Source organism: Talpa occidentalis, unplaced genomic scaffold (genome assembly GCF_014898055.3).
Source record: "Talpa occidentalis isolate TD23 unplaced genomic scaffold, MPIMG_talOcc4v2.1 talOcc4.5, whole genome shotgun sequence".
NCBI classification, from domain to species: Eukaryota; Metazoa; Chordata; class Mammalia; order Eulipotyphla; family Talpidae; genus Talpa; species Talpa occidentalis.
This window is the reverse complement of record NW_023604861.1, coordinates 98,058,316-98,077,528: the sequence shown is the minus strand read 5'-3', so window position 1 is coordinate 98,077,528 and position 19,213 is coordinate 98,058,316. Positions and strand designations below refer to the sequence as shown.

General features: G+C 41.9%; 1 protein-coding gene across 1 annotated transcript in view; it reads left to right on the top strand.

Moving 5' to 3' along the window:
* Positions 1-19,213, top strand: part of ACOXL (acyl-CoA oxidase like) — a 301,583-nt gene that overhangs the window by 3,788 nt on the left and 278,582 nt on the right. The window contains exon 2 of the mRNA XM_037527835.1: positions 15,985-16,081. Within this exon, the coding sequence (XP_037383732.1) occupies positions 15,985-16,081 (97 nt within the window). The remainder of the gene's footprint in view (positions 1-15,984; positions 16,082-19,213) is intronic.

Below are 19,213 nucleotides of genomic sequence, written 5' to 3'. Positions count from 1 at the left end.
CTTTACCCTACACAGGTACACGGCTAGCAAGGGGTGCCAGGGGGCTAGGAGGCTGCCAGGAGGCTGGCAGGCAAGTCTTCACTTTTTCTGGGCTCTCCGGCGTTCTCTGGTGGTCTTGTTCTCTGCTGCTCGTGTGGTTCTTTTGCTTCTCCTGGTTCTGCTGGCGTCCCCATGATGCCACTCTTATAAGCACAGTCTTAGCCCAGGTGAATCCCATCTACATATGCCCACACCCTACTCCAGGTGCCCGCCTTCAGACGTGCATTCAGGACCACAAGGATCCATCATCAATCCTAATGGCTGGATGGCAAAAAAGCCTGAAAACCATTTACGAAACCATTTACCCTACAAAGCTGATTAATACTCTAGATGAACCACAGTTTATCCATTATCCAATGGACATCTGGGTTGCTTCCAACTTTTAGAAATTCCAATAAATATGTTATAAACATCCATATGCAGGTTTCTATGTGGAGGCCTCAAGGATTTTTGAGAATGCTAAGAGGGCCTGCTTCTTTAGGTCATGCTTTTGTTCTGAGACATGCCTTTGTACACATAGCTGTCCCTCTGTTTCCCAGTATTTTCAGTTCAGTTCTGAGGCTGCTGTCTCTTGGCCTTTTCATCTTGGATAATTGCAGCTTAAAATGTGGAACAGAATTCTAACATCCAAACTACTGATTTGGGCCAAGTAGAAGTTCTTCCCTATGAATTGCACAGCCTGCTTAGGGACAGAAAGAAAGGCACACAAGGGTTGGAAAGCCAGCAAACAGCCTCTTGCCTGTGTGATTTTACCACATTGAGCCTACCTTTGTTCATCCACAGAACGGGGATAATTATGTTGCTGAGGGGTTGCTGTGGTCTTTAAATGAGACACCATTGAGTAGATACTTGGTATATTGGCACCATCATTTAAAAAAAAAAAGAGAAACATTTATTACCCTAGCAAATACCTCTCCATTCTTTCCAGTTCTTGTTCACTGACTTCATGAGTGCAAGGCTTTAATAATAGCATGGGTAAGATTTCGTCCTGTTTTCCCCCTGCTTTTTTAAAGATTCTCATATCTATTTGAAAGTTCACATTGTACTATCAGATTTTATCTTATCATGTGTTAGAAGACAGTGATTCTGATTGCTTGATGTTTTAACATCTTGCCGAGTAAAATCCTCTGTGGACCAGAAGTAAAACTTATCCAGGTAATGCTAGGTCTCCTGTGGCTAGTCTTCCTCCGCCCCATACCTTTGAACCTAAAGTAGGTATGGGTTTGTGGCAGAACATTTCTGAGTGCGCTGTGTGTGTGTGTGTGTGTGTGTGTGTGTGTAGAATGAGGTGTTTGCACAGGGTCAGACACTCTCCGGACATAAGAGACCAGCAAACAATTTTCCTCCAAAAGAAAGGAACTTGTGCAATTTCCCATCTTACAGTAACTATATCCTCTAGAACTTCTCGCAACTGTGGTGTGGACGCAGCTCAGGTCCCCCTCCTAAGGAATGCCTCTCTCTCCCGAAGACTGGCCTGCTGGGCTGAAGCCTCACTGTCCCACTCTGTTAGAGATGCACCCAGATTCTGGGGGGTGCCCTCAGGGGTGCTGAGGGTTATAGCTGTCTTGGGACTCAAGGACAGCCATGCAGTTTGTTGTGACAGTTGGAGGATTCTGGGGGACTTGAGATTCTTCACTGAAGTTTGCAGGGAATATTAAAAAGCAACATCTGCAAGGAGACAAGCTTTAAAAATGTGTTGAATTGCGTTATTAGCAACCTGAAGCTCTCTCATGAGGGTCTGGCTGATGAGTGGGTATGTACGTGCGTAAGTGCGGCACACCTCCCTTGGCAAGACAACTTAAAGCTGCAGTAGATGTTTCTGGACTTCCAAAACCTTCCACTGCCCTTCCACGAGGCTCCCTCCCTCCTTGATGTCCCTGTACTGTGCCTGGCTGGCTCCCCTTCCCACTTCTTCCTCTTCATTCTCTTTCCTTCCCCAGAGCAATGCATTTTCTCTTCCAACTTTTTCACGTGTTTAGCTTTCCCCCTTCAGTCTTCTTTATACACTCAAGTGCTATGTGAAGCCAGTTTCATTGTAAAGAGTCAATATGGAAAACTTGAAAGTTTCCTAAACTGTTCCTTCCCCAATTACTTTTTCATTATGGCGAAACATACATAAATGTTTACCATTTTAAAGTGTACACATCAGTGGCATTAAGTACATTCACATTATTGTGCAATCATCCGGTCCCAGAAGTTGTTCATCATCCCAAATTGAAACAATATTCATTAAATACATAATTCCCTCTTGTCCCTTTCTTGAGCTCCCGGCAACCCCCATACTATTTTTTAATTTCTCTGAATAGGACCATTCTAGTTTCTTCATCTAAGTGGAATCATATTGTCCCTTTGTGTCTGGCTTATTTTACTTAACATACTATCCTCAAAGTTCATGTTGTAGCATGGATCAGAATCGCCTTCCTGTTTAAGGCTGAATAATATTCCACTGCATGGATATTCCACATTTGTTTATCCATTCATTCACTGATGAACACTTGGTCCCCTAACTACTTTTAATGTTTGAGGGTGTTTTAAGGTTTTTCCTATTTCTTCTAATATTTTTATGTTCATGTTGCTTTTATATAAAGAGAATCATACTGCGTGTTAAATTAAATTAAAATTTAATTCTTATTTTCATTGATGCAACTTATGAACATAACTGATACAAGTAGTACTCTGAGGTTTGTAATGAAAAATGCTTTTCCTAGCTCACTGCACTTCTTCCCTCATGCTGTCTCCTCTGCTGACTACTCCCAATTCTTTCACCAGATTTTTATATTTACCTCCGTATTCCTAAATTACATACTAAGTCGCTTCTTGACTGTATAATGACTTACTGTTACAGAAAATGAAGATTCTCCCTAGCCATCAACTTTTTCCGTACTCTGTGAAAATCAAGGAATCAGCATTGGAACTTATATCAGTATCCACTGTTCCCATTATGACTATCTATTATTCCCAGCCATGCTCCATGGTGTACTATCTTCCATCTTCTTTCTTTCACAGCTTTTTGTTTGCTTTTATGATAACAATTGACCCTTATTCATTTGCTGAGATTTCTGTAAGCTCATCATGCACTGGCCCTGACACTGTTGGCTCGAATAGCCACACTCCTTTCTGCTTGGTCCCACCTAACAGGTCACTTTCACCCTCCCTCCAAGGGCATGTCTGGATGGGCTCTCTACCTGTCTCTTCACTGTTATCTTTGGAGTTTCCTTTGCATCTCTATAATCAGGTCACTGTTTCCTTAGCCACTTTCTTTCTTGGTTCCCCTTTGTGGAGAATCAGAGAGGACCACAACTTCTCTAATGCTATCTGATTGAGGGGTGTGGTCTGTGCCCCTGTCCCCTTGAATCTGGGTGACTTTTTGACTGCATTGGCCAGCAGAAAAATGGCAAAGTGGTTGTGTGTCAGTGTCTAGACTCACATCTGAATTGCTGGTTCTTTCTGTGTTCTCTCTCTGGAGGCCCTGAGCTTCCAGACCCTGGGGGTGCATGCTGCATTGCTGTTGATGGGTTTGTTGTTGAGGAGGGTGGATTTCCACTCCAGACCCCTGCAGGACTTGTGGGTAGTCATGTTTCCCCAAGACATCCTCTGGGTGGCCAGGGGTGTCACATTTCTACCACAGCTGGGAACAAGGAGCCCCCAAGCCAGTTCTGTGGGCTGAACACAGCCTTAGGCAGGACTCGAGGCCTGGTTGTACCTTCCGCCACAATATACTTAATAGTTGGTGTTACAGACCCATTTCGTCTTCTGAGCTAAACTCTCATGTGCCACTCCAGCTCAGAACCTCCTAACTGTACCCGAAAATATGACTTGTCATCCTTTGAGGCGTCAAGTCTCACTTTACGTCAAGCACAGCCCCAGCAACCTCAGAATCCTGGGGGGAGGGAAAGGGGGGAAGTGTGGGGGTAGCAAGAGCCTGCAGTCGCACCTGCCACATACACCTTCAGCTGTAAGAAGCATTTTCTGAGTTTTTGTCTTGGGGATTGTGTTTATTCCTTTCCTCTGCTCAGTTGCTGGTATTTCCCCCTTTGCTTCCTCTCTATGCTCTTCCAAACCTTTCTTCCTTAGCTCTTTGCCTCCCCCCAGCCACCCCCTCCCTCCTGGGGACTTCCTCTCTCCTCCCACAGACACCACACTTCTCAGCCTGCCCAGCCATTACGTTCTGCCTCCTCTGCCTTTTTGTCGCCCCTGAAGCTCCATTTGACAGAAGGAAGTCAAGGTAACTGCTGAACCAGAGGCTTTCTGCTCCAGGAGACCATCGTGCCATCTCCCTGAAGTGGCAGCAGCCTTGGCCACTTGAGGTCCGATTTCCCTCTGGCCACACTGTCCAGGGCCCCTCCTGCTACAGCGGGCTTCCCTGCTAGAGTTTGAACTCTTTGAGGTAGGAACTGGGTTCACTTGTTTTGAATTCCTAGTGTTTAGTATGGTGCAGCCACTTAACGAAAGTTTAAGGAAGGAGGGAATGAAGGATTGAGGAGGGAATACCCTCCCCTCAGAGTCACTGGGTAGAGGGGACTCCCGGGATGAGGGGTGTGGATGGGTAATACCTCTTGTCAGGGACTCCATTCAGGATTTTGTCTCTGGTGGAGGGGCTCTTCTTCCTCCCTTTTTTTTTATAGCTCCATCCTGTCTTTCTTCCTGCTACCTTTATTGACTTTGTCAATTAGCAAACTTACTTTTTCGTGGTTGAGTGAACTTCACAACAAAAATTAAACCACAGTACTAGAAACCCCCCCGCCCTTAGCATTTTCTCGGTCACCCTTGTTGGTTCAGAGACTCTAGTCTTGACAGTTACCACAAGATGATTCAACAGTTTCTGTTTCCATTCACGGTCCATTCATCCAAGGCTGTGTGTGGGGTACAGGGGGTGGTGCGCAGGTTTTGGGGGTAGGAGGTCAAGCTGTGATGGTGGCTGTGGGGTTTACTAGAAAGCAGATGGTTTCTTTGCTCTCTGCCTCCGGGGATTTCTTCATTACCAACTTTTATTTGTGTGAATGCTTGGCAGTGGATGGCATCTCATTTCTTAATAGAGATGGAGTATTTTTGACTCTTACTGTTTTCAAGAAGAGATTGTCAGAGGGAGTTTATCTAGGGCTGCGTTGGAGGTGTCTTTTGAGGCAAAATTACCAAAGGGATCCGGACAAAGGCCCAGGTACTGAAACAGAATCAGGCTGTGAAGTCATTGTTCATGTTTCATCTCACAGTGTCTGTGCTGCTAGCATGTCATGGTGGTCAAAGGTCAGGTGCCAAAGATGTCCCTTGACATGAAGTCATTCATATTTGCCCTCTGAAGAGTGTTTTCCGTTAGACACAGACTTATCTTTGATTTAGATTTTGAGAAAACCACACAGCCACTTTAAAAAAATGGCTTTGAGTTTGTTGTTCTTTTAAGTTTTAATTTTACAATGTGCAAAGACCTTTTTTTTGATTTCTGGTTGCTTGTTTGTTGTTTCTTTTTAAAGTGAACTTTTTTTGGGGGGGATAATTTTTATAGAGCTCTACTCTATAGTTTATAGAGAAGTTGCAAGGGTAATGCAAGTGTCCTCAAGTATAATCTTAGTATGGACTCGTGCATATTTATTTTATGCTTTGGCTTATAATCCAACTGTACATTATAGTACATTATTTCTTTTGTTGTTAAAGTTGTCCTGTCCTAGTTTTGACTATCGGGAGGTCTTATTTGTCTCCTGGGTCCCTGTGATCTGACCCCATCCTTTTTAAAGCACCACCTTACTTTCTGACACTCTAAGATGTTCCAGGCTCGTCTTATGTCTTCCCTGCCACTGTTCTTGAATTGCTCATTTCTCCAAAGAACCTTCCTTCCTTTCTTTTGAGAATAGCTTTTAGAAACCCAGATCTGTGCATGAAGGACTCATTTTACATAAGAAAACAACAACGCCCTACCATAATTACCTTTTTTTTAATATGCCTTCTTCATTTTTTTTTGTATTAAAAAATTTAAACATCTAGCAACATTGAAAGACTTTCATGTTGCGCTTCTGTAGATAAACACTGTAGATTCTATCACTGTAGATTCTATCACTAATATGTTACCAAATTTGCCCTATCACATATTTGTCTGTGAAGCCATCACTTTATCCACTATATCCGTTTTGGGGTTGCATTTCAAAGTTGCAGAAAAAGGTACACTTCCACTTAGATAATTCAGTGTGCCCATCATTAACAAGACTTCAGTATGTCTTCAGTGGAAAATACACTTTCGGTGGAAAATACAGTGAACTGCAAGAATTTTAAGTATGCCCTCTCATGCACACACCATGTCACCCAAATCCCTATCAAAATATAGACCATTATTGTCACCCCAGAAGTGCTTGCATGCTCTTCTCTGCCCTTCTCCTCCCAGAGGTAATCACTGTTCTGCTCCCTCCCCTCCGTGTTTTAATTCTGCCTGTTTTAGAATTTAATGTAAATGGGGGCCTCCCCGGTGGCACAGTGGTTGAGCGCTGGGTTGCGAAGCTGCCTGCTGCCTCTGTGGCGCTGGTTCAATCCCCGGCTGCTCCCCGGCCACGCTCTGCTCCTCGGTCCTTCTGCCTGCTCTGCTCCCTGCTCTGGCTCTGGTGAATTCTCTCACCCTCCTACGCTTCTGACTGTACCCAGTGAATGTATAAACAAAACAAACAAACAAACAAATAAATAAATAAATAAACATGCCTCTATTAAAAAAAAAAGAATTTAATGTAAATGGGATCACACAATGTATTCACTCAATGTATTTTTGGTGGTGTATTAATTTAATCCTGTTCAGCAATGAAAATGAGTGAACTAGATCTACAATAGATGCTAAAGATGAATCTCATTAACCATGTTGAGTGAAAAAGTCAACACAAAAGATTACATAGTGTCTAATTCCATTTCTTTAATGTTCAAAAGCAGCTGAAACTAGTTTGTGGAGTTATAAACCAGAGCGCAGCTAGCATAGGGAGTAAGCTCCAGAGACTGAGAGGAGACTCTGCTAGTGATGGAAGGTGTCTTTCCTTGACCTGGGTAGGGACAGACAGGTGTATTTTCTTTGAGATAACTCATTAGCCTATACTTTTATGACTCATGCTTTGTTCTTGGTGTATTTTGTATTATTCAAGTGTTTAAAAAAAGATGCCAGTTCATGGTCAATTGTGTATGTGAGTGTGTATGCCCATCCCATATGTACTAGTTATCTGTTGAGATGTAACAGATTACCTAGAAACCTGGCAGCCAAAAGAGTAATATCATGTCACAGTTTCCATGGGTCAGGAATTCCAGAGCAGCTTAGCTGGATGGCTCTGGGTATCTCATGAGATTGCATTTAGAGTATTTGTTGGGCCAATGGAGGTTTGGCTGGGGCTGGAAGAGCCTCTTCTAAGATTACCACTGAGGTGGACATGGATGGGAGTCCTGAGTTCTTCCCATTTGGATCTACCTGCAAGGCTGTTTGATGCCCCCATATCACGGCAGGTGGCTTCCTTCAGAACAAGGGACCCAAAAGAGCTCAGTATGATGTTTTGCACATTAGTACATGTCATTATGTGTGCAGGGAGTACATTTCTTTTAGTTCTAAGTAACAGTCCATCCTTGACTAGACCATAGTTTGTTTGTTTTCTTGGTGATGCACACCTTGGCTGTTTCTGGCTTGGGGCTATTATGAACACACCCTTATGAATCTTCTTCTACAAGAATTTCTGTGAACATTTCTTTTTTCTCGGTAAGTACTTAGTAGTTTAATTGGTAGGTCATGGAGTAGGCATAGGTTTATTTTATGAGAAATTGTCATAACTTTTTCCAAAGTGATTGCACCATTTTATGTTTTTATAACAAAGCATGAGCATTCAGTTTCTCTGTGTCCTTCCTATCATTGATTTTTTTTTTTTTTTTTTAGCCATTCAGCTGTGTGTGTATCTCATGGTGATTTTAGTTTTCATTTCTATGATGACTGGTAACATTGAGTATTTCCTTGTGTGCTTATTGGCCACTTGTATATCTTCTTTTGTGAAGGGTCTGTTCTTACCTTTTGGAAGGCATATCTCTGTGTAGAGTTCTCCAAAATTTTGTCACATGTTTGGTTTTGTCTGAACACCACTATGATCAGGATAGAGGACTGTGCCATCACCACAAACAAACTTCCTGAGTGTCCATAATGGATCAACTCTCCCATAACCCTGAACTCTGGCAGAAGAACTGATCTGTTCTGCATTACTGTAATTTTGTCATTTTGAGAATATTATAAAATTGGAATCATATAGTATGTAACTTTTTGAGATTAGCTTTTTTTTCCATATGACTTTATTTTTTTTGTTTTTTATATTTTATTTTATATTTTTTTACATCATTTTTCATTTGTGCACAATGTATGCATTTTCATCTTGGTTATATTTCCCATACAATTCCCACCCCCCTTATTTTGACCCTACTCCTTCCCCTGTCCTCACTGCCCACCCCCCTCCAGTGAGTCTCTGGTTTATAGTTGCTTGGTGCTTGTTGATTTTTACTTTATTATAATTAGTCTTTTTCCTGGTTCCTTATTTAGGTTTTCTAAATTCCTGCTATGAGTGAGACCATCCGGTATTTTTCTTTTTCTTTCTGGCTTATTTTGCTGAGCACGATCCCTTCCAGCTCCATCCATGTTGCTGCAAATGGCTTGAGTTTATCTTTTTTGATTGCTGAGTAATATTCCATTGTGTGTATGTACCATGTCTTCTTGATCGAGTCATCTATTTTTGGGTATTTGGGTTGTTTCCATAGCTTAGCTATTGTAAATAGTGCTGCTATAAACATAGGGGTGCAGGTGCCCTTTTGAATTAATGATTCTGTGTCCCCTGGGTAAATACCTAAGAGTGGAATTCCTGGATCATATGGAAGCTCCATGTTTAGCAGTATGAAGAATCTCCACACAGCTTTCAATAGTGGTTGGACCAGTTTGCACTCCACCAGCAGTACAGGAGAGTTCCTTTTTCTCTGCATCCTCGCCAATGTTTATTGTAGCTAGTTTTTTTAATATATGCTTCTGTACAGCAAAAGAGACAGTAACCAAAACAAAGAGATATCCCATCAACTGGGAGGAAATTTTTTGCACACAACACTAATGATAAAGGACTAATCACAAAAATCTACTAAGAGCTGATGAGACTCAACAAAACAAAGTGAATAATCCAGTCAAAAAATGGGCAGAAGAGCTAAAAAGGAACTTCTCCAAAGAGGAAATGCAAATGGCCAACAGGCATATGAAAAAATGTTCAGCATCACTTGTAATCAGGGAAATGCAAATCAAAACTACAATCTTACACCATCTTACACCAGTGAAATTAGCTTTTTTTTTTTTCACTCAATACACTTCCTTTGAGATCCATCCAACTTGTTGTGTATATCAGTAATTCCTTTTTTATTGCTGAAAAGAACCCCATTGTGTGGATATACCACAGTTTATTCCCCAATTGAGGGATTTTTGGATTGTTTCTAGTTTTTTGTGTTTGCAAATAAAGTTGCTATAAACATTAATGTATACCTATTTATGTAAATAAAGGTTTCAAATCTTTTGGGTAAGTACTTAGGAGCGGGATTGATGAGTTTTATGATAAGTGAATTTAACTTCATAAGACATTGTCAGACTTTTCCAAAATGGCTGTACCATTTTTTATTTCTGCTACCAGAGAATGAGAGATTCACTTGCTCTGCATTCTCTTGACACTTGTCATTGTCAGCATGTTTTATCTTAGCCATTCTAACAGCTGTGTATGATTTGATTTTTGTTTTGTTTTGTTTTATTTACTATTTTTTTAGTTTGATCCTGATTCCAGAGGTGAGATTTCTTGGCGAGATGTCTTACTTGTGCTATATGCCCACACTTGACACCTTCACAGAAAGGTGAAACTGGTATTTTTTGTTTCAGCCTTTGCATGTGACAAATGTTAGCTTGGAGGTTTTCAGGCTTGTTCTTTAGTGTTGGAACCATTTTCTTGACCAAGTTAAATCCTACAGAGAACCCCAATAGATGAGTCAGGTGATGGTGGGACTGCTGAGGTACAGCTGGGCTGTTCCTGTATCCCATCACCACCTACACAGCTGTCCCCAAAGTGTCTCCCAGCATATAACACCCAGCTCCTAATCTTGTCATTAATGCCATCTACCCAGGACCCAGCAGACCCAGGATCCCATCTTGTTCCATGTGATCTCAGCACACTGAGGCAGGGAGATAGTTATATTTGCCATAAATCTTTACTTTACAGACTCCAGAAGGCAGAAATATTTTATCTGTTCAAATACTGAAAAAGGGGCCTCCCCTGGTGGTGCAGCAGTTGGGCGCTGGGCTGCGAGGCACCGGTTCGTTTCCCGGGCCGCCGGCAAGGGTCCCACAAAACAAAACAAAAAAACAAAACAAAACAAAAAAACTGAAAAAGGTTGTGTATGATTTATACCCAATCTTTAAGCAAATTGTATTCAAGGTGGCCTACTAAGATTGTTATATGTAAAGGTTGATATTTAAAGACAAAAAATATGGGTATTGTGTGGGAGTTTGGAGAACTTGGAGCATTCCTAAAACCCTGATTTTTCCATTAAAGAGGTTGTTACTTTTTTGTTTGAAAAGTGTTAGGAATTTACATGTTCTTATTATGTTAATATTTTAAAGCTTTCGGGCAGTTTCTAAGACTTCATCACAGGTTTACTTTGTTAAATATTAGTTCTTTGATGACAGTTCAAAATGAAGAACAAGCGCCACCTAGTGGCTATTTTAACTATACAATTTAAAATAATTTAAAAACATTATTTATAGGGGTTGGGGGTATAGGTATTATTTTAACATGATTCAAAAGTTAGAAAGTTGAGAAGAGCACAGGGGAATATGGTGATGGACCATGGGTGCTTTGGTGGGTGGGAGAACTACGGTGACCATACCTGAGGGGAGAAATCATTGTTAATATAAATTAACGATGTAAGAAAAAAGTACCACATTAAAAAAAAAAGTCAGAAACAGAAGCAGGTAGAGCACTGTTATTCATCTTCCCAATTTCCTCCACCTCTGCCACACATATACTAAAGTTAAACACTATTATTTTATTTCTGGAGTGTCCTTTAAGAGATAAAACAAAGTAATACATAGTATTTTCCACCCTTTAAAAAAACCATATAATGCAGCAGCAGAAGTAACATATTCACTTGTTTACACCTTGTCTTTTAAAATTTAAAATATCTTGGCAGTTTCTCCACATTTGTCATATAAAGAGATTTTTCTTTTTATATACTATTCCATTATTTGACACATTGTATTTTATTAAATCACTCTTCTATTAATAGACTTGTATTTTATTTCTTACTTAACTTTTTACTTTTCTTACAGCATTGTTCATTTTGAACAGTATTTCGTTTCTCCCCTTGGGTGTAGTCCCTGTAGTTCTCCCACCTTCACATCACCCGTGAACCATCACCGTAGTCCTTTGTGCTCATCTCTCCCGGGTTGTGATCTCTCTCCCTCCCCCTCCCCTGCTATATGCCTCAGATCTATAGTCTGCCTTCAAGTTTTGTCTTTTTTTTTTTTTGACACTGTTCAGTTTCCCTATATTCTTCCTATGAGTGAAACCATCTGATATTTTTCTTTTTCCTTTTGACTCATTTTGCTTAGCATAATCCCTTCCAGCTCCATCCATGTTGCTGCAAATGGCATGAGTTTATCTTTTTTTTTATTTTAAAAATCTTTTTTTATTATTATTTTTTTAATAGAGGCATGTTTTTTTATTCATTATTTATTTGTTTTGTTTTTTGTTTATACATGCACTGGGTACAGTCAGAAGCGCGGGAGGGTGAGAGAATTCACCAGAGCCAGAGCGGGGAGCAGAGCAGGCAGAAGGACCGAAGTACACTGCTGAGGGGAGCAGGGGGCGGCAGGAGAGGTCTGCGCGCCATGTGGGACCCTCCTTCAGTGGCCGGGGAGCAGCCAGGGATCGAACCGGCGCTGCAGAGGCCGCGGGCGGCTTCGCAACCCAGCGCTCAACTGCTGTGCCACCGGGAAGGCCTGAGTTTATCTTTTTTGATTGCTGAGTAGTATTCTCTTGTGTATATATACCATATCTTCTTGATCAATTTATCTGTTTTGGGGCATTTAGGTTGTTTCTCTTTATGGACTTTTAGGTGTTTGCAATGTTGCATTGTTACAGTGCTGTAGTGAACAGCGACATCTGCCCCATATAATGTCCTCTTTCCTAGTGGTAAATTTTGGGAGTGAGGGTGGAACAGGGATGAGATACACCTATAATTAAAATGTTTGACTTGTCTCTGTTGAGAAATTTCGTTAATGCAAGAAGCTTATGTTTTTTTTTTAAAGATTTATTTATTTTTATACAAGAACTGGGGTACAGGCCAGATGCGCGGGAGGGTGAGAGGATTCACCAGAGACAGAACGGGGAGCAGAACAGGAAGACTGATGAAAGACATTGCTGAGGGGAGCAGCGGGCGCGACAGGAGAGGTCTGTCTCACCATGTGGGACCCTCGCCAGTCAGCCAGGATTGAACTGGCACTGCAGAGGCTGTGGACAGCTTCACAACATGGCTCTCAACTGCCTGCACCACCAGGGGAGGCCCAAGAAGCTTATATGTTAATAATTGAGAGCTACTTAGTAGTAACCCAGTTTTCTTGAGGACCAATAATAACAAATTAAAAAAGAAAGTTATTTGATTTCTTCTATTAATTGTATATACTGCTGACTCTATTTTTTAAAGATTTATTCTATTTATGCATACAAGAACTGGGGTGCAGGCTAGAGGTGTGGGGGGTAAGAGGATTCACCAGAGACAGAGTGGGGAGCTGAATAGGTGGATCTACTGAAATACACTGCTGAGGGGCAGCGGGTGAGACAGGAAAGGTCTGCTGTGCCATGTGGGTCAGCTCCCTGGCCAGGGATCAAACTCAGGCTGCAGTGGCTGGTAATAGCTTGAAAGCACTGAGACGTTAAACCTTTGTGCCACCAGGGAGTCCCCTATACTTCGGACTCTTATTGTTTGTATATATTTCAGTTGATTGTCCTGGGGCCTTCCAGGTATAGAGTTGTATAGTATCATTAGCTCTGATGTAAAATCTAGTGGTTCAAATCATTAACTGTTTACTCTTGATCATGGATCGGTGAGTGATGGGGAGGTTCTTCTGATCTGGACTCTTTCACATGTTGGGAGTTGCTGGTCTGGGATGACCTTGGCTGAGACACTAAGCTCTCCTCCCATGTTTCTTGCTTTACACTCACCTGCCCCCAGGGGGCTAGCCTGGGCATGTTCTCAGATTTATTTGCTCAAGCATCTTCCATAAGGATGGAAGAAGAGCAAGAGGGCCAGAGAAATGCCCAAGCACTTTTTTCAAGTCTTTGCTTCTATCAAGTTTGCCAGTATCTCAAAGGTCACATGGCCAAGAATCTTGCTGTGTTTAATTACTGGCTGGGAGCAGCCCACAGGAAAGTACCTGGGGTGAACACCATAGTCAATTCTAGAATGTGGCAACTGGAGATTGTTGGGAAACACTGGTCCCTACATCAGTTTCCATTGAAAGAAATGCCAAATGACACTGCTTGTGGTCACCACAGTCTACCCGTTGGTATCACACAGGCCATGCCCTTCTCCTCCATCTCCCCAAATACTGTTTCTTTTTCTTGAGTCACTTTAGACACGAAAATGTCTTTAAAACCTGTTGAGGAGATGGTGAAGGCTTGTTTTAAGATGACCTCAATTATTTTTTTTCCCATCACATGAATTTTATTTTATATATTTTTTACATCATTTTTCATTTTTGCACAATGTATGCATTTTCATCTTGATTATAGTACCCATATAATTCCCACCCCCCCTTATTTTGACCCTAATCCCTCTTACATTCCCTCCCCATTCTGTGTCTCTGGTTTATAGTTGCTTGGTGCTTGTTGATTTTTACTTTATTATAATTAGTCTTTTTCCTGGTCCCTTATTTAGGGTTTTCTAAATTCCTGCTATGAGTGAGATCATCCATTATTTTTCTTTTCTTTCTAGCTTATTTCGCTGAACATGATCCTTTCCAGCTCCATCCATGTTGCTGCAAATGGCATGAGTTTATCTTTTTTGGTTGACGAGTAATATTCCATTGTGTATATGTACCACATCTTCTTGATCCAGTCATCTACTTTTGGGCATTTGGGTTGTTTCCATAGCTTAGCTATTGTAAATAGTGCTGCTATAAGCATAAGGGTGCAGGTGCCCTTTTGAATTAATGATTCTGTGTCCCCTGGGTAAATACCTAAGAGTGGAATTGCTGGATCATATGGAAGCTCCATCTTCGCAGGTTGAGAACTCTCCACACAGCTCTCCATAGAGGTTGGACCAGTTTGCACTCCCACCACAGTGCAGGAGAGTTCCTTTTTCTCCACATCCTCGCCCACATTTATTGTTGCTAGTTTTTTTAATATGTGCCATTCTCCCTGGTGTAAGATGGTATCTCATTGTAGTTTTGATTTGCATTTCCCTGATTACAACTGACACTGAACATTTTTTCATATGCCTATTGGCCATTCGCATTTCCTCTTTGGAGAAGTTCCTTTTTAGCTTTTCTGCCCATTTTTTGACTGGGTTATTTACTTTGTTTTTATTGAGTCTTGTCAGCTCTTTGTAGATTTTTGTGGTCAGTCCTTTATAATTAGTGCTGTGTGCAAAAATTTTCTCTCAGTAGGTGGGGTGTTTCTTTGTTTTTGTTACTGTCTCTTGCTGTACAGAAGCTCTTTAATTTGATGTAGTCCCAGCTGTTTATCTTTGCCTTAGCTATCACTGCTTTGGGTGATGAGTCTTTAAAGAGGCTACTGAAGTGTATGTCATGTAGTGTTCTGCCTATATTTCCTTCTATATATTTTATGGTTTCAGGTCTTATGTCTAGTTCTTTTTTTTTTTTTTAATAGAGGCATGTTTTATTTATTTATTTATTTATTTGTTTGTTTGTTTGTTTTGTTTATACATGCACTGGGTACAGCAGAAGCACGGGAGGGTGAGAGAATTCACCAGAGCCAGAGCGGGGAGCAGAACAGGCAGAAGGACCGAAGTACACTGCTGAGGGGAGCAGCGGGTGGCAGGAGAGGTCTGCGCACCATGTGGGACCCTCCTCCGGTGGCTGGGGAGCAGCCGGGGATCGAACCAGCGCCGCAGAGGCCGCGGGCAGCTTCGCAACCCAGCGCTCAACTGCTGTGCCACTGGGGAGGCCCTTATGTCTAGTTCTTTAATCTATTTTTAGTTGGTTTTTGTGCATGGTATGAGGTGTGAGGTAGTAGTCAAGCTTCATTCTTTTGCTTGTAGATACCCAGTTTTCCCAGCACCATTTATTGAACAAACTTTTTTTGCTCCATTGCATATTCTTTGCTCCTTTGTCAAAGATTAGTTGACTATAAATCTGTGGGTTTATTTCTGGATTTTCTATTCAGTACCATTGATCTGTGTGTCTGTTCTTGTTCCAATACCATGCAGTTTTGATTATTATGGCTTTGTAATATAACTTGAAGTCTGGGTGTGTGATGCCTTCCTTTTTTTCAGGAGAGCTTTGGCTATTTGGGGTTTATGGTGGCTCCATATGAATTTCATCAATATTTGTTCTATTTCTTTGAAGAATGTCATTGAAATTTTTATTGGAATAGCATTGAATCTGTAAATTGCTTTTGGTAGGATGGCCATTTTGATACTGTCAATTCTTCCAATCCATGAGCAGGAGATGTCTTTCCATTTCTTTGTGAAGATGACCTTAATTTAATGCTTCCTTCCTTTCTTCCATCATCAGGCCACTGTCTTGTCTGTGTTCACACACAGTTGGGCTACTTTGACACATCATATCAAATAAGAGCTACAAAGAAACACAGAAAAGATACATGTTCTATCAGATTCCTTGGTGAATCATCCAGAGGCTCAACTCAGAGTCACTGCAAATTCAGTGTCTTAACCCTATTCTGTATCTGTTCTTCACAGGTATGATTTAAGTCTGGATGAGATGAGAGCTTTGACATTCCAGAGAGTGAAGTTCACCATGGGCTTGCCTCTGTTAAAACGTGCAGTTCAGGAACAGGTAAGTTTCATTGTTACTGTGGTGTGACACACACAGATTTATGTTTTGTCTTGTTTGCTCTTGTGAATTATGGAAGCACATTAATTTCCTTTTGGGGGAAACTGACAGATAACATGTGTCCTTGGTCTAGTGGAGAGTGTCCTCTCCATCCCCATTCCTGAGCCACACATTCATTTTTCCCAAGCTCACAGTCTGGGGAATAAGGAACCAGCAGAAGTATGGAAATAAGTGTTCACAAAAAACAATATAATTTTAGGCTAAAAATTCAAATATCTGAGAAATATAAATAACTCACTTTATAGGGTTTTAAAACATTCTAGACCAGTCCAAAGACTGTGAATCTTGTCTGTCATGCAAAATATTGCCATTCTAAATTTAGCTAAAATATTTGAGTCTATTTTAGTTTCATTAGAAAGAAGTAAAAATTATGTGATTAGAGAATTCCTTTGCTATGCTAGCATTTCCTTTATAATGCTAGCATTAGAAGCTATATATTTGACTAAGTTTAAATCTATTTCCATCTCATTTGGCTTCCCTACTTCCTTAAACCTAACACACAGGAAAAAAACACCTCCTGGTAGACCCCTAGAGGGGGCCTTGAACTGGGACAACTTGAGCTTAGCGGATGGCTGAGGGGCTGAACTTATACTCTGAAGCCCAGCACCCTTCCCAGCCTGCTCTGTGGATAGGCAGAGTTGGGACCTTCCCCATTCAGTGGAACCACGGGAAGCTGGTTCCTCTGTGGGGTATGGATCGGAGCTGGGGTGGGGGAACCTGTGGTCCATGTTTGGGAATAGGTCACTCCCCACCTCTTAGAAACAAGAACAACTCAGCATCTTATTGTCAGGAAGAAATTTCAGGCAGAGCTTGGCAGCATCAGTTGGGCTACAATACATTAGCCACCTCCAAAGTGACAAGCACAGGCATTGTGCTTGTGGAAGGAAAACCCCCATATAACAGGGTAAAGTGTACTTGCCAGCCTGAAAAATCATTTCAGACCAAGCACTCTGACAAAGTAGATTTTCCAACTAGTAAATTGCCTCTCAAGGGAACGTACATTCAGAGCTGTGGATATAACCAATAAACAAACAAAAGACCTCCCAAAGCCCTCAAACCCACTGTGCTTCCAGCACTTTCCCTATCAGTCTGGCCTTTAAGTGCATCCAGTATAGGGTTGGTTGAAAGGTGAAATCCTGATATGTGGTTAGTCTGCTGCTTTCTTAATCAGCCCAACATGTCTATGGCTTAACTTGGTGTCAATACTCAAGACCCGGATGTGAGGGTTGAGCCTTTAATGAGGCTTACTAATTACTGCACGACCCATGGAGTCTAGAGGATTAGCCTGTGTAATCCTGCTCCCGATGAAGGGTGTTGAGCCCTGGATCCAATTATCTTCCTATTTTTGTGGCTCCCTTCATGGTCTTAGGCAGCTTGGACAACTCTGGCCTGGGTGATTAGATATAATCCTTCCAGGAGGCACAAGATCGGCCTTAGGTGATTCTTTGGCTCCTTCCTGTTAGTTATCTCAGCTAGGCGGTGCTTCTCTCTGTGAATTCACGAAAGTCAATGAACCTGAAGGAAATTAAATTGGTCTTCTGTGCAGCAGACTCATCTGGGGAAAGGGGGTGGGGTGGTTGTCATGAGACACAGCACCAAATCTGAGTTTGAAGGCTCTCAAATTCTACCCTGCAAACAGCTGGAGAAACTGTCCATGTCCAGTAATTCTAGAAGAAGTGTTACATGATTCATTCTGCCTCTTAATAAAAATATTGAGTCACTACTGTACTGCCTGCTCAGAGACCATTCCAGGTCCTTCTCTGGCCTCCGTTTCTTGTTTCTGTGAACATTCATGGCCCATCCAATGTGCTCTGAGGCAGAACAAGGTGCACCATGTGTGATGGTGATGCTCTCAAGGACAATGAGGAGGGAGCTGTGCTCATTCCAGGTCTCTGTGGACAGACTACAGGCCAAGAATAAGACATTAAAATATTTCCATTCTCTGTTTTCCCCTCTGCCATCTGCAATAGATTTGGGATGTTCCAATAATTTTAAAAAGAAAAAACAGTATCTGAATCTGACCACAGAGTGTACACACACACACACACACACACACACACACTCACAGTGTGAACACCACTAGTGCATCCCATGTTGACTTCTCCTGCACCTGCTTTTGGTGACATCACATTTGTACCCCTCAGCCAAGAGTTCTCTTCTCCCTCTGAGGAGTCGAGGGCTGGATCCTGGGAACGGGGAGCTGCTGATTTCCTGCATTTCCAGTTGAGAAAACAGAGGATCCAGGTGGGAGATCCACCTTTGGCAGGGCTGGGACTGGAGCCCTAGCCCCACCCTTGGGTGCCTTGTCCTGTATGTGTGGCAGCTTCCTCAGAGACATTCGTACCTGTCTCTGGAAGCTGATAAGAGCTGATGACCTGACCAAAGTCACTATAACCAATAATAACTCAAACTTACCTATTTTGTGCCAGTCATGGTGCTTAGAACTTTAAACAGATGATCTCATTTAATATTCATAGCATTCCCAATGTACAGATGAGTAAACCAAAGCAGAGTAATTGGTCTGAGGTTATATAACTAGTGAGGTGTATATATATATATATATATATATATATATATATATATATATATACACCTGGGTGGTCTCCTTGAATTCACTTAAATTTGGTGATTCTGAGGCATGTTAGAATCCTCTAGGGAACTGACAAAGATCCTGCTGACTAGGTTTTGTCAGGCCAATCCTCCAATGCTTTCATCTTCTAGATGGTCCAGTGTGCCTCCTGCCTGCGTTCTGCTGCATTACACTCCTTCCCCATGCCACAGACTGTCTGTCCATACTGGTTGCATTTCAGCATTTGCCATACCCTGCCAATTATACTGCAGGGAAAACTCAACAGGATGCTTCATCCCAACATTTCCCCTCCACAGGAAGGAGCTAGTGGGGTCCAGCTGCTCCTGGCCAAGTTTGGGGAAGAGTAGGGACAGATAACTGGATAATGAAGCACCCACTCTTTACTCCTTACCCACTCCCTAAGGATTGCTCCCTCCTTACCACCTCTCCTCCCAGCCATCTTCTCTCCCATTCTGAGCTCTGCTTGTCCTCATGCCCATGATCCA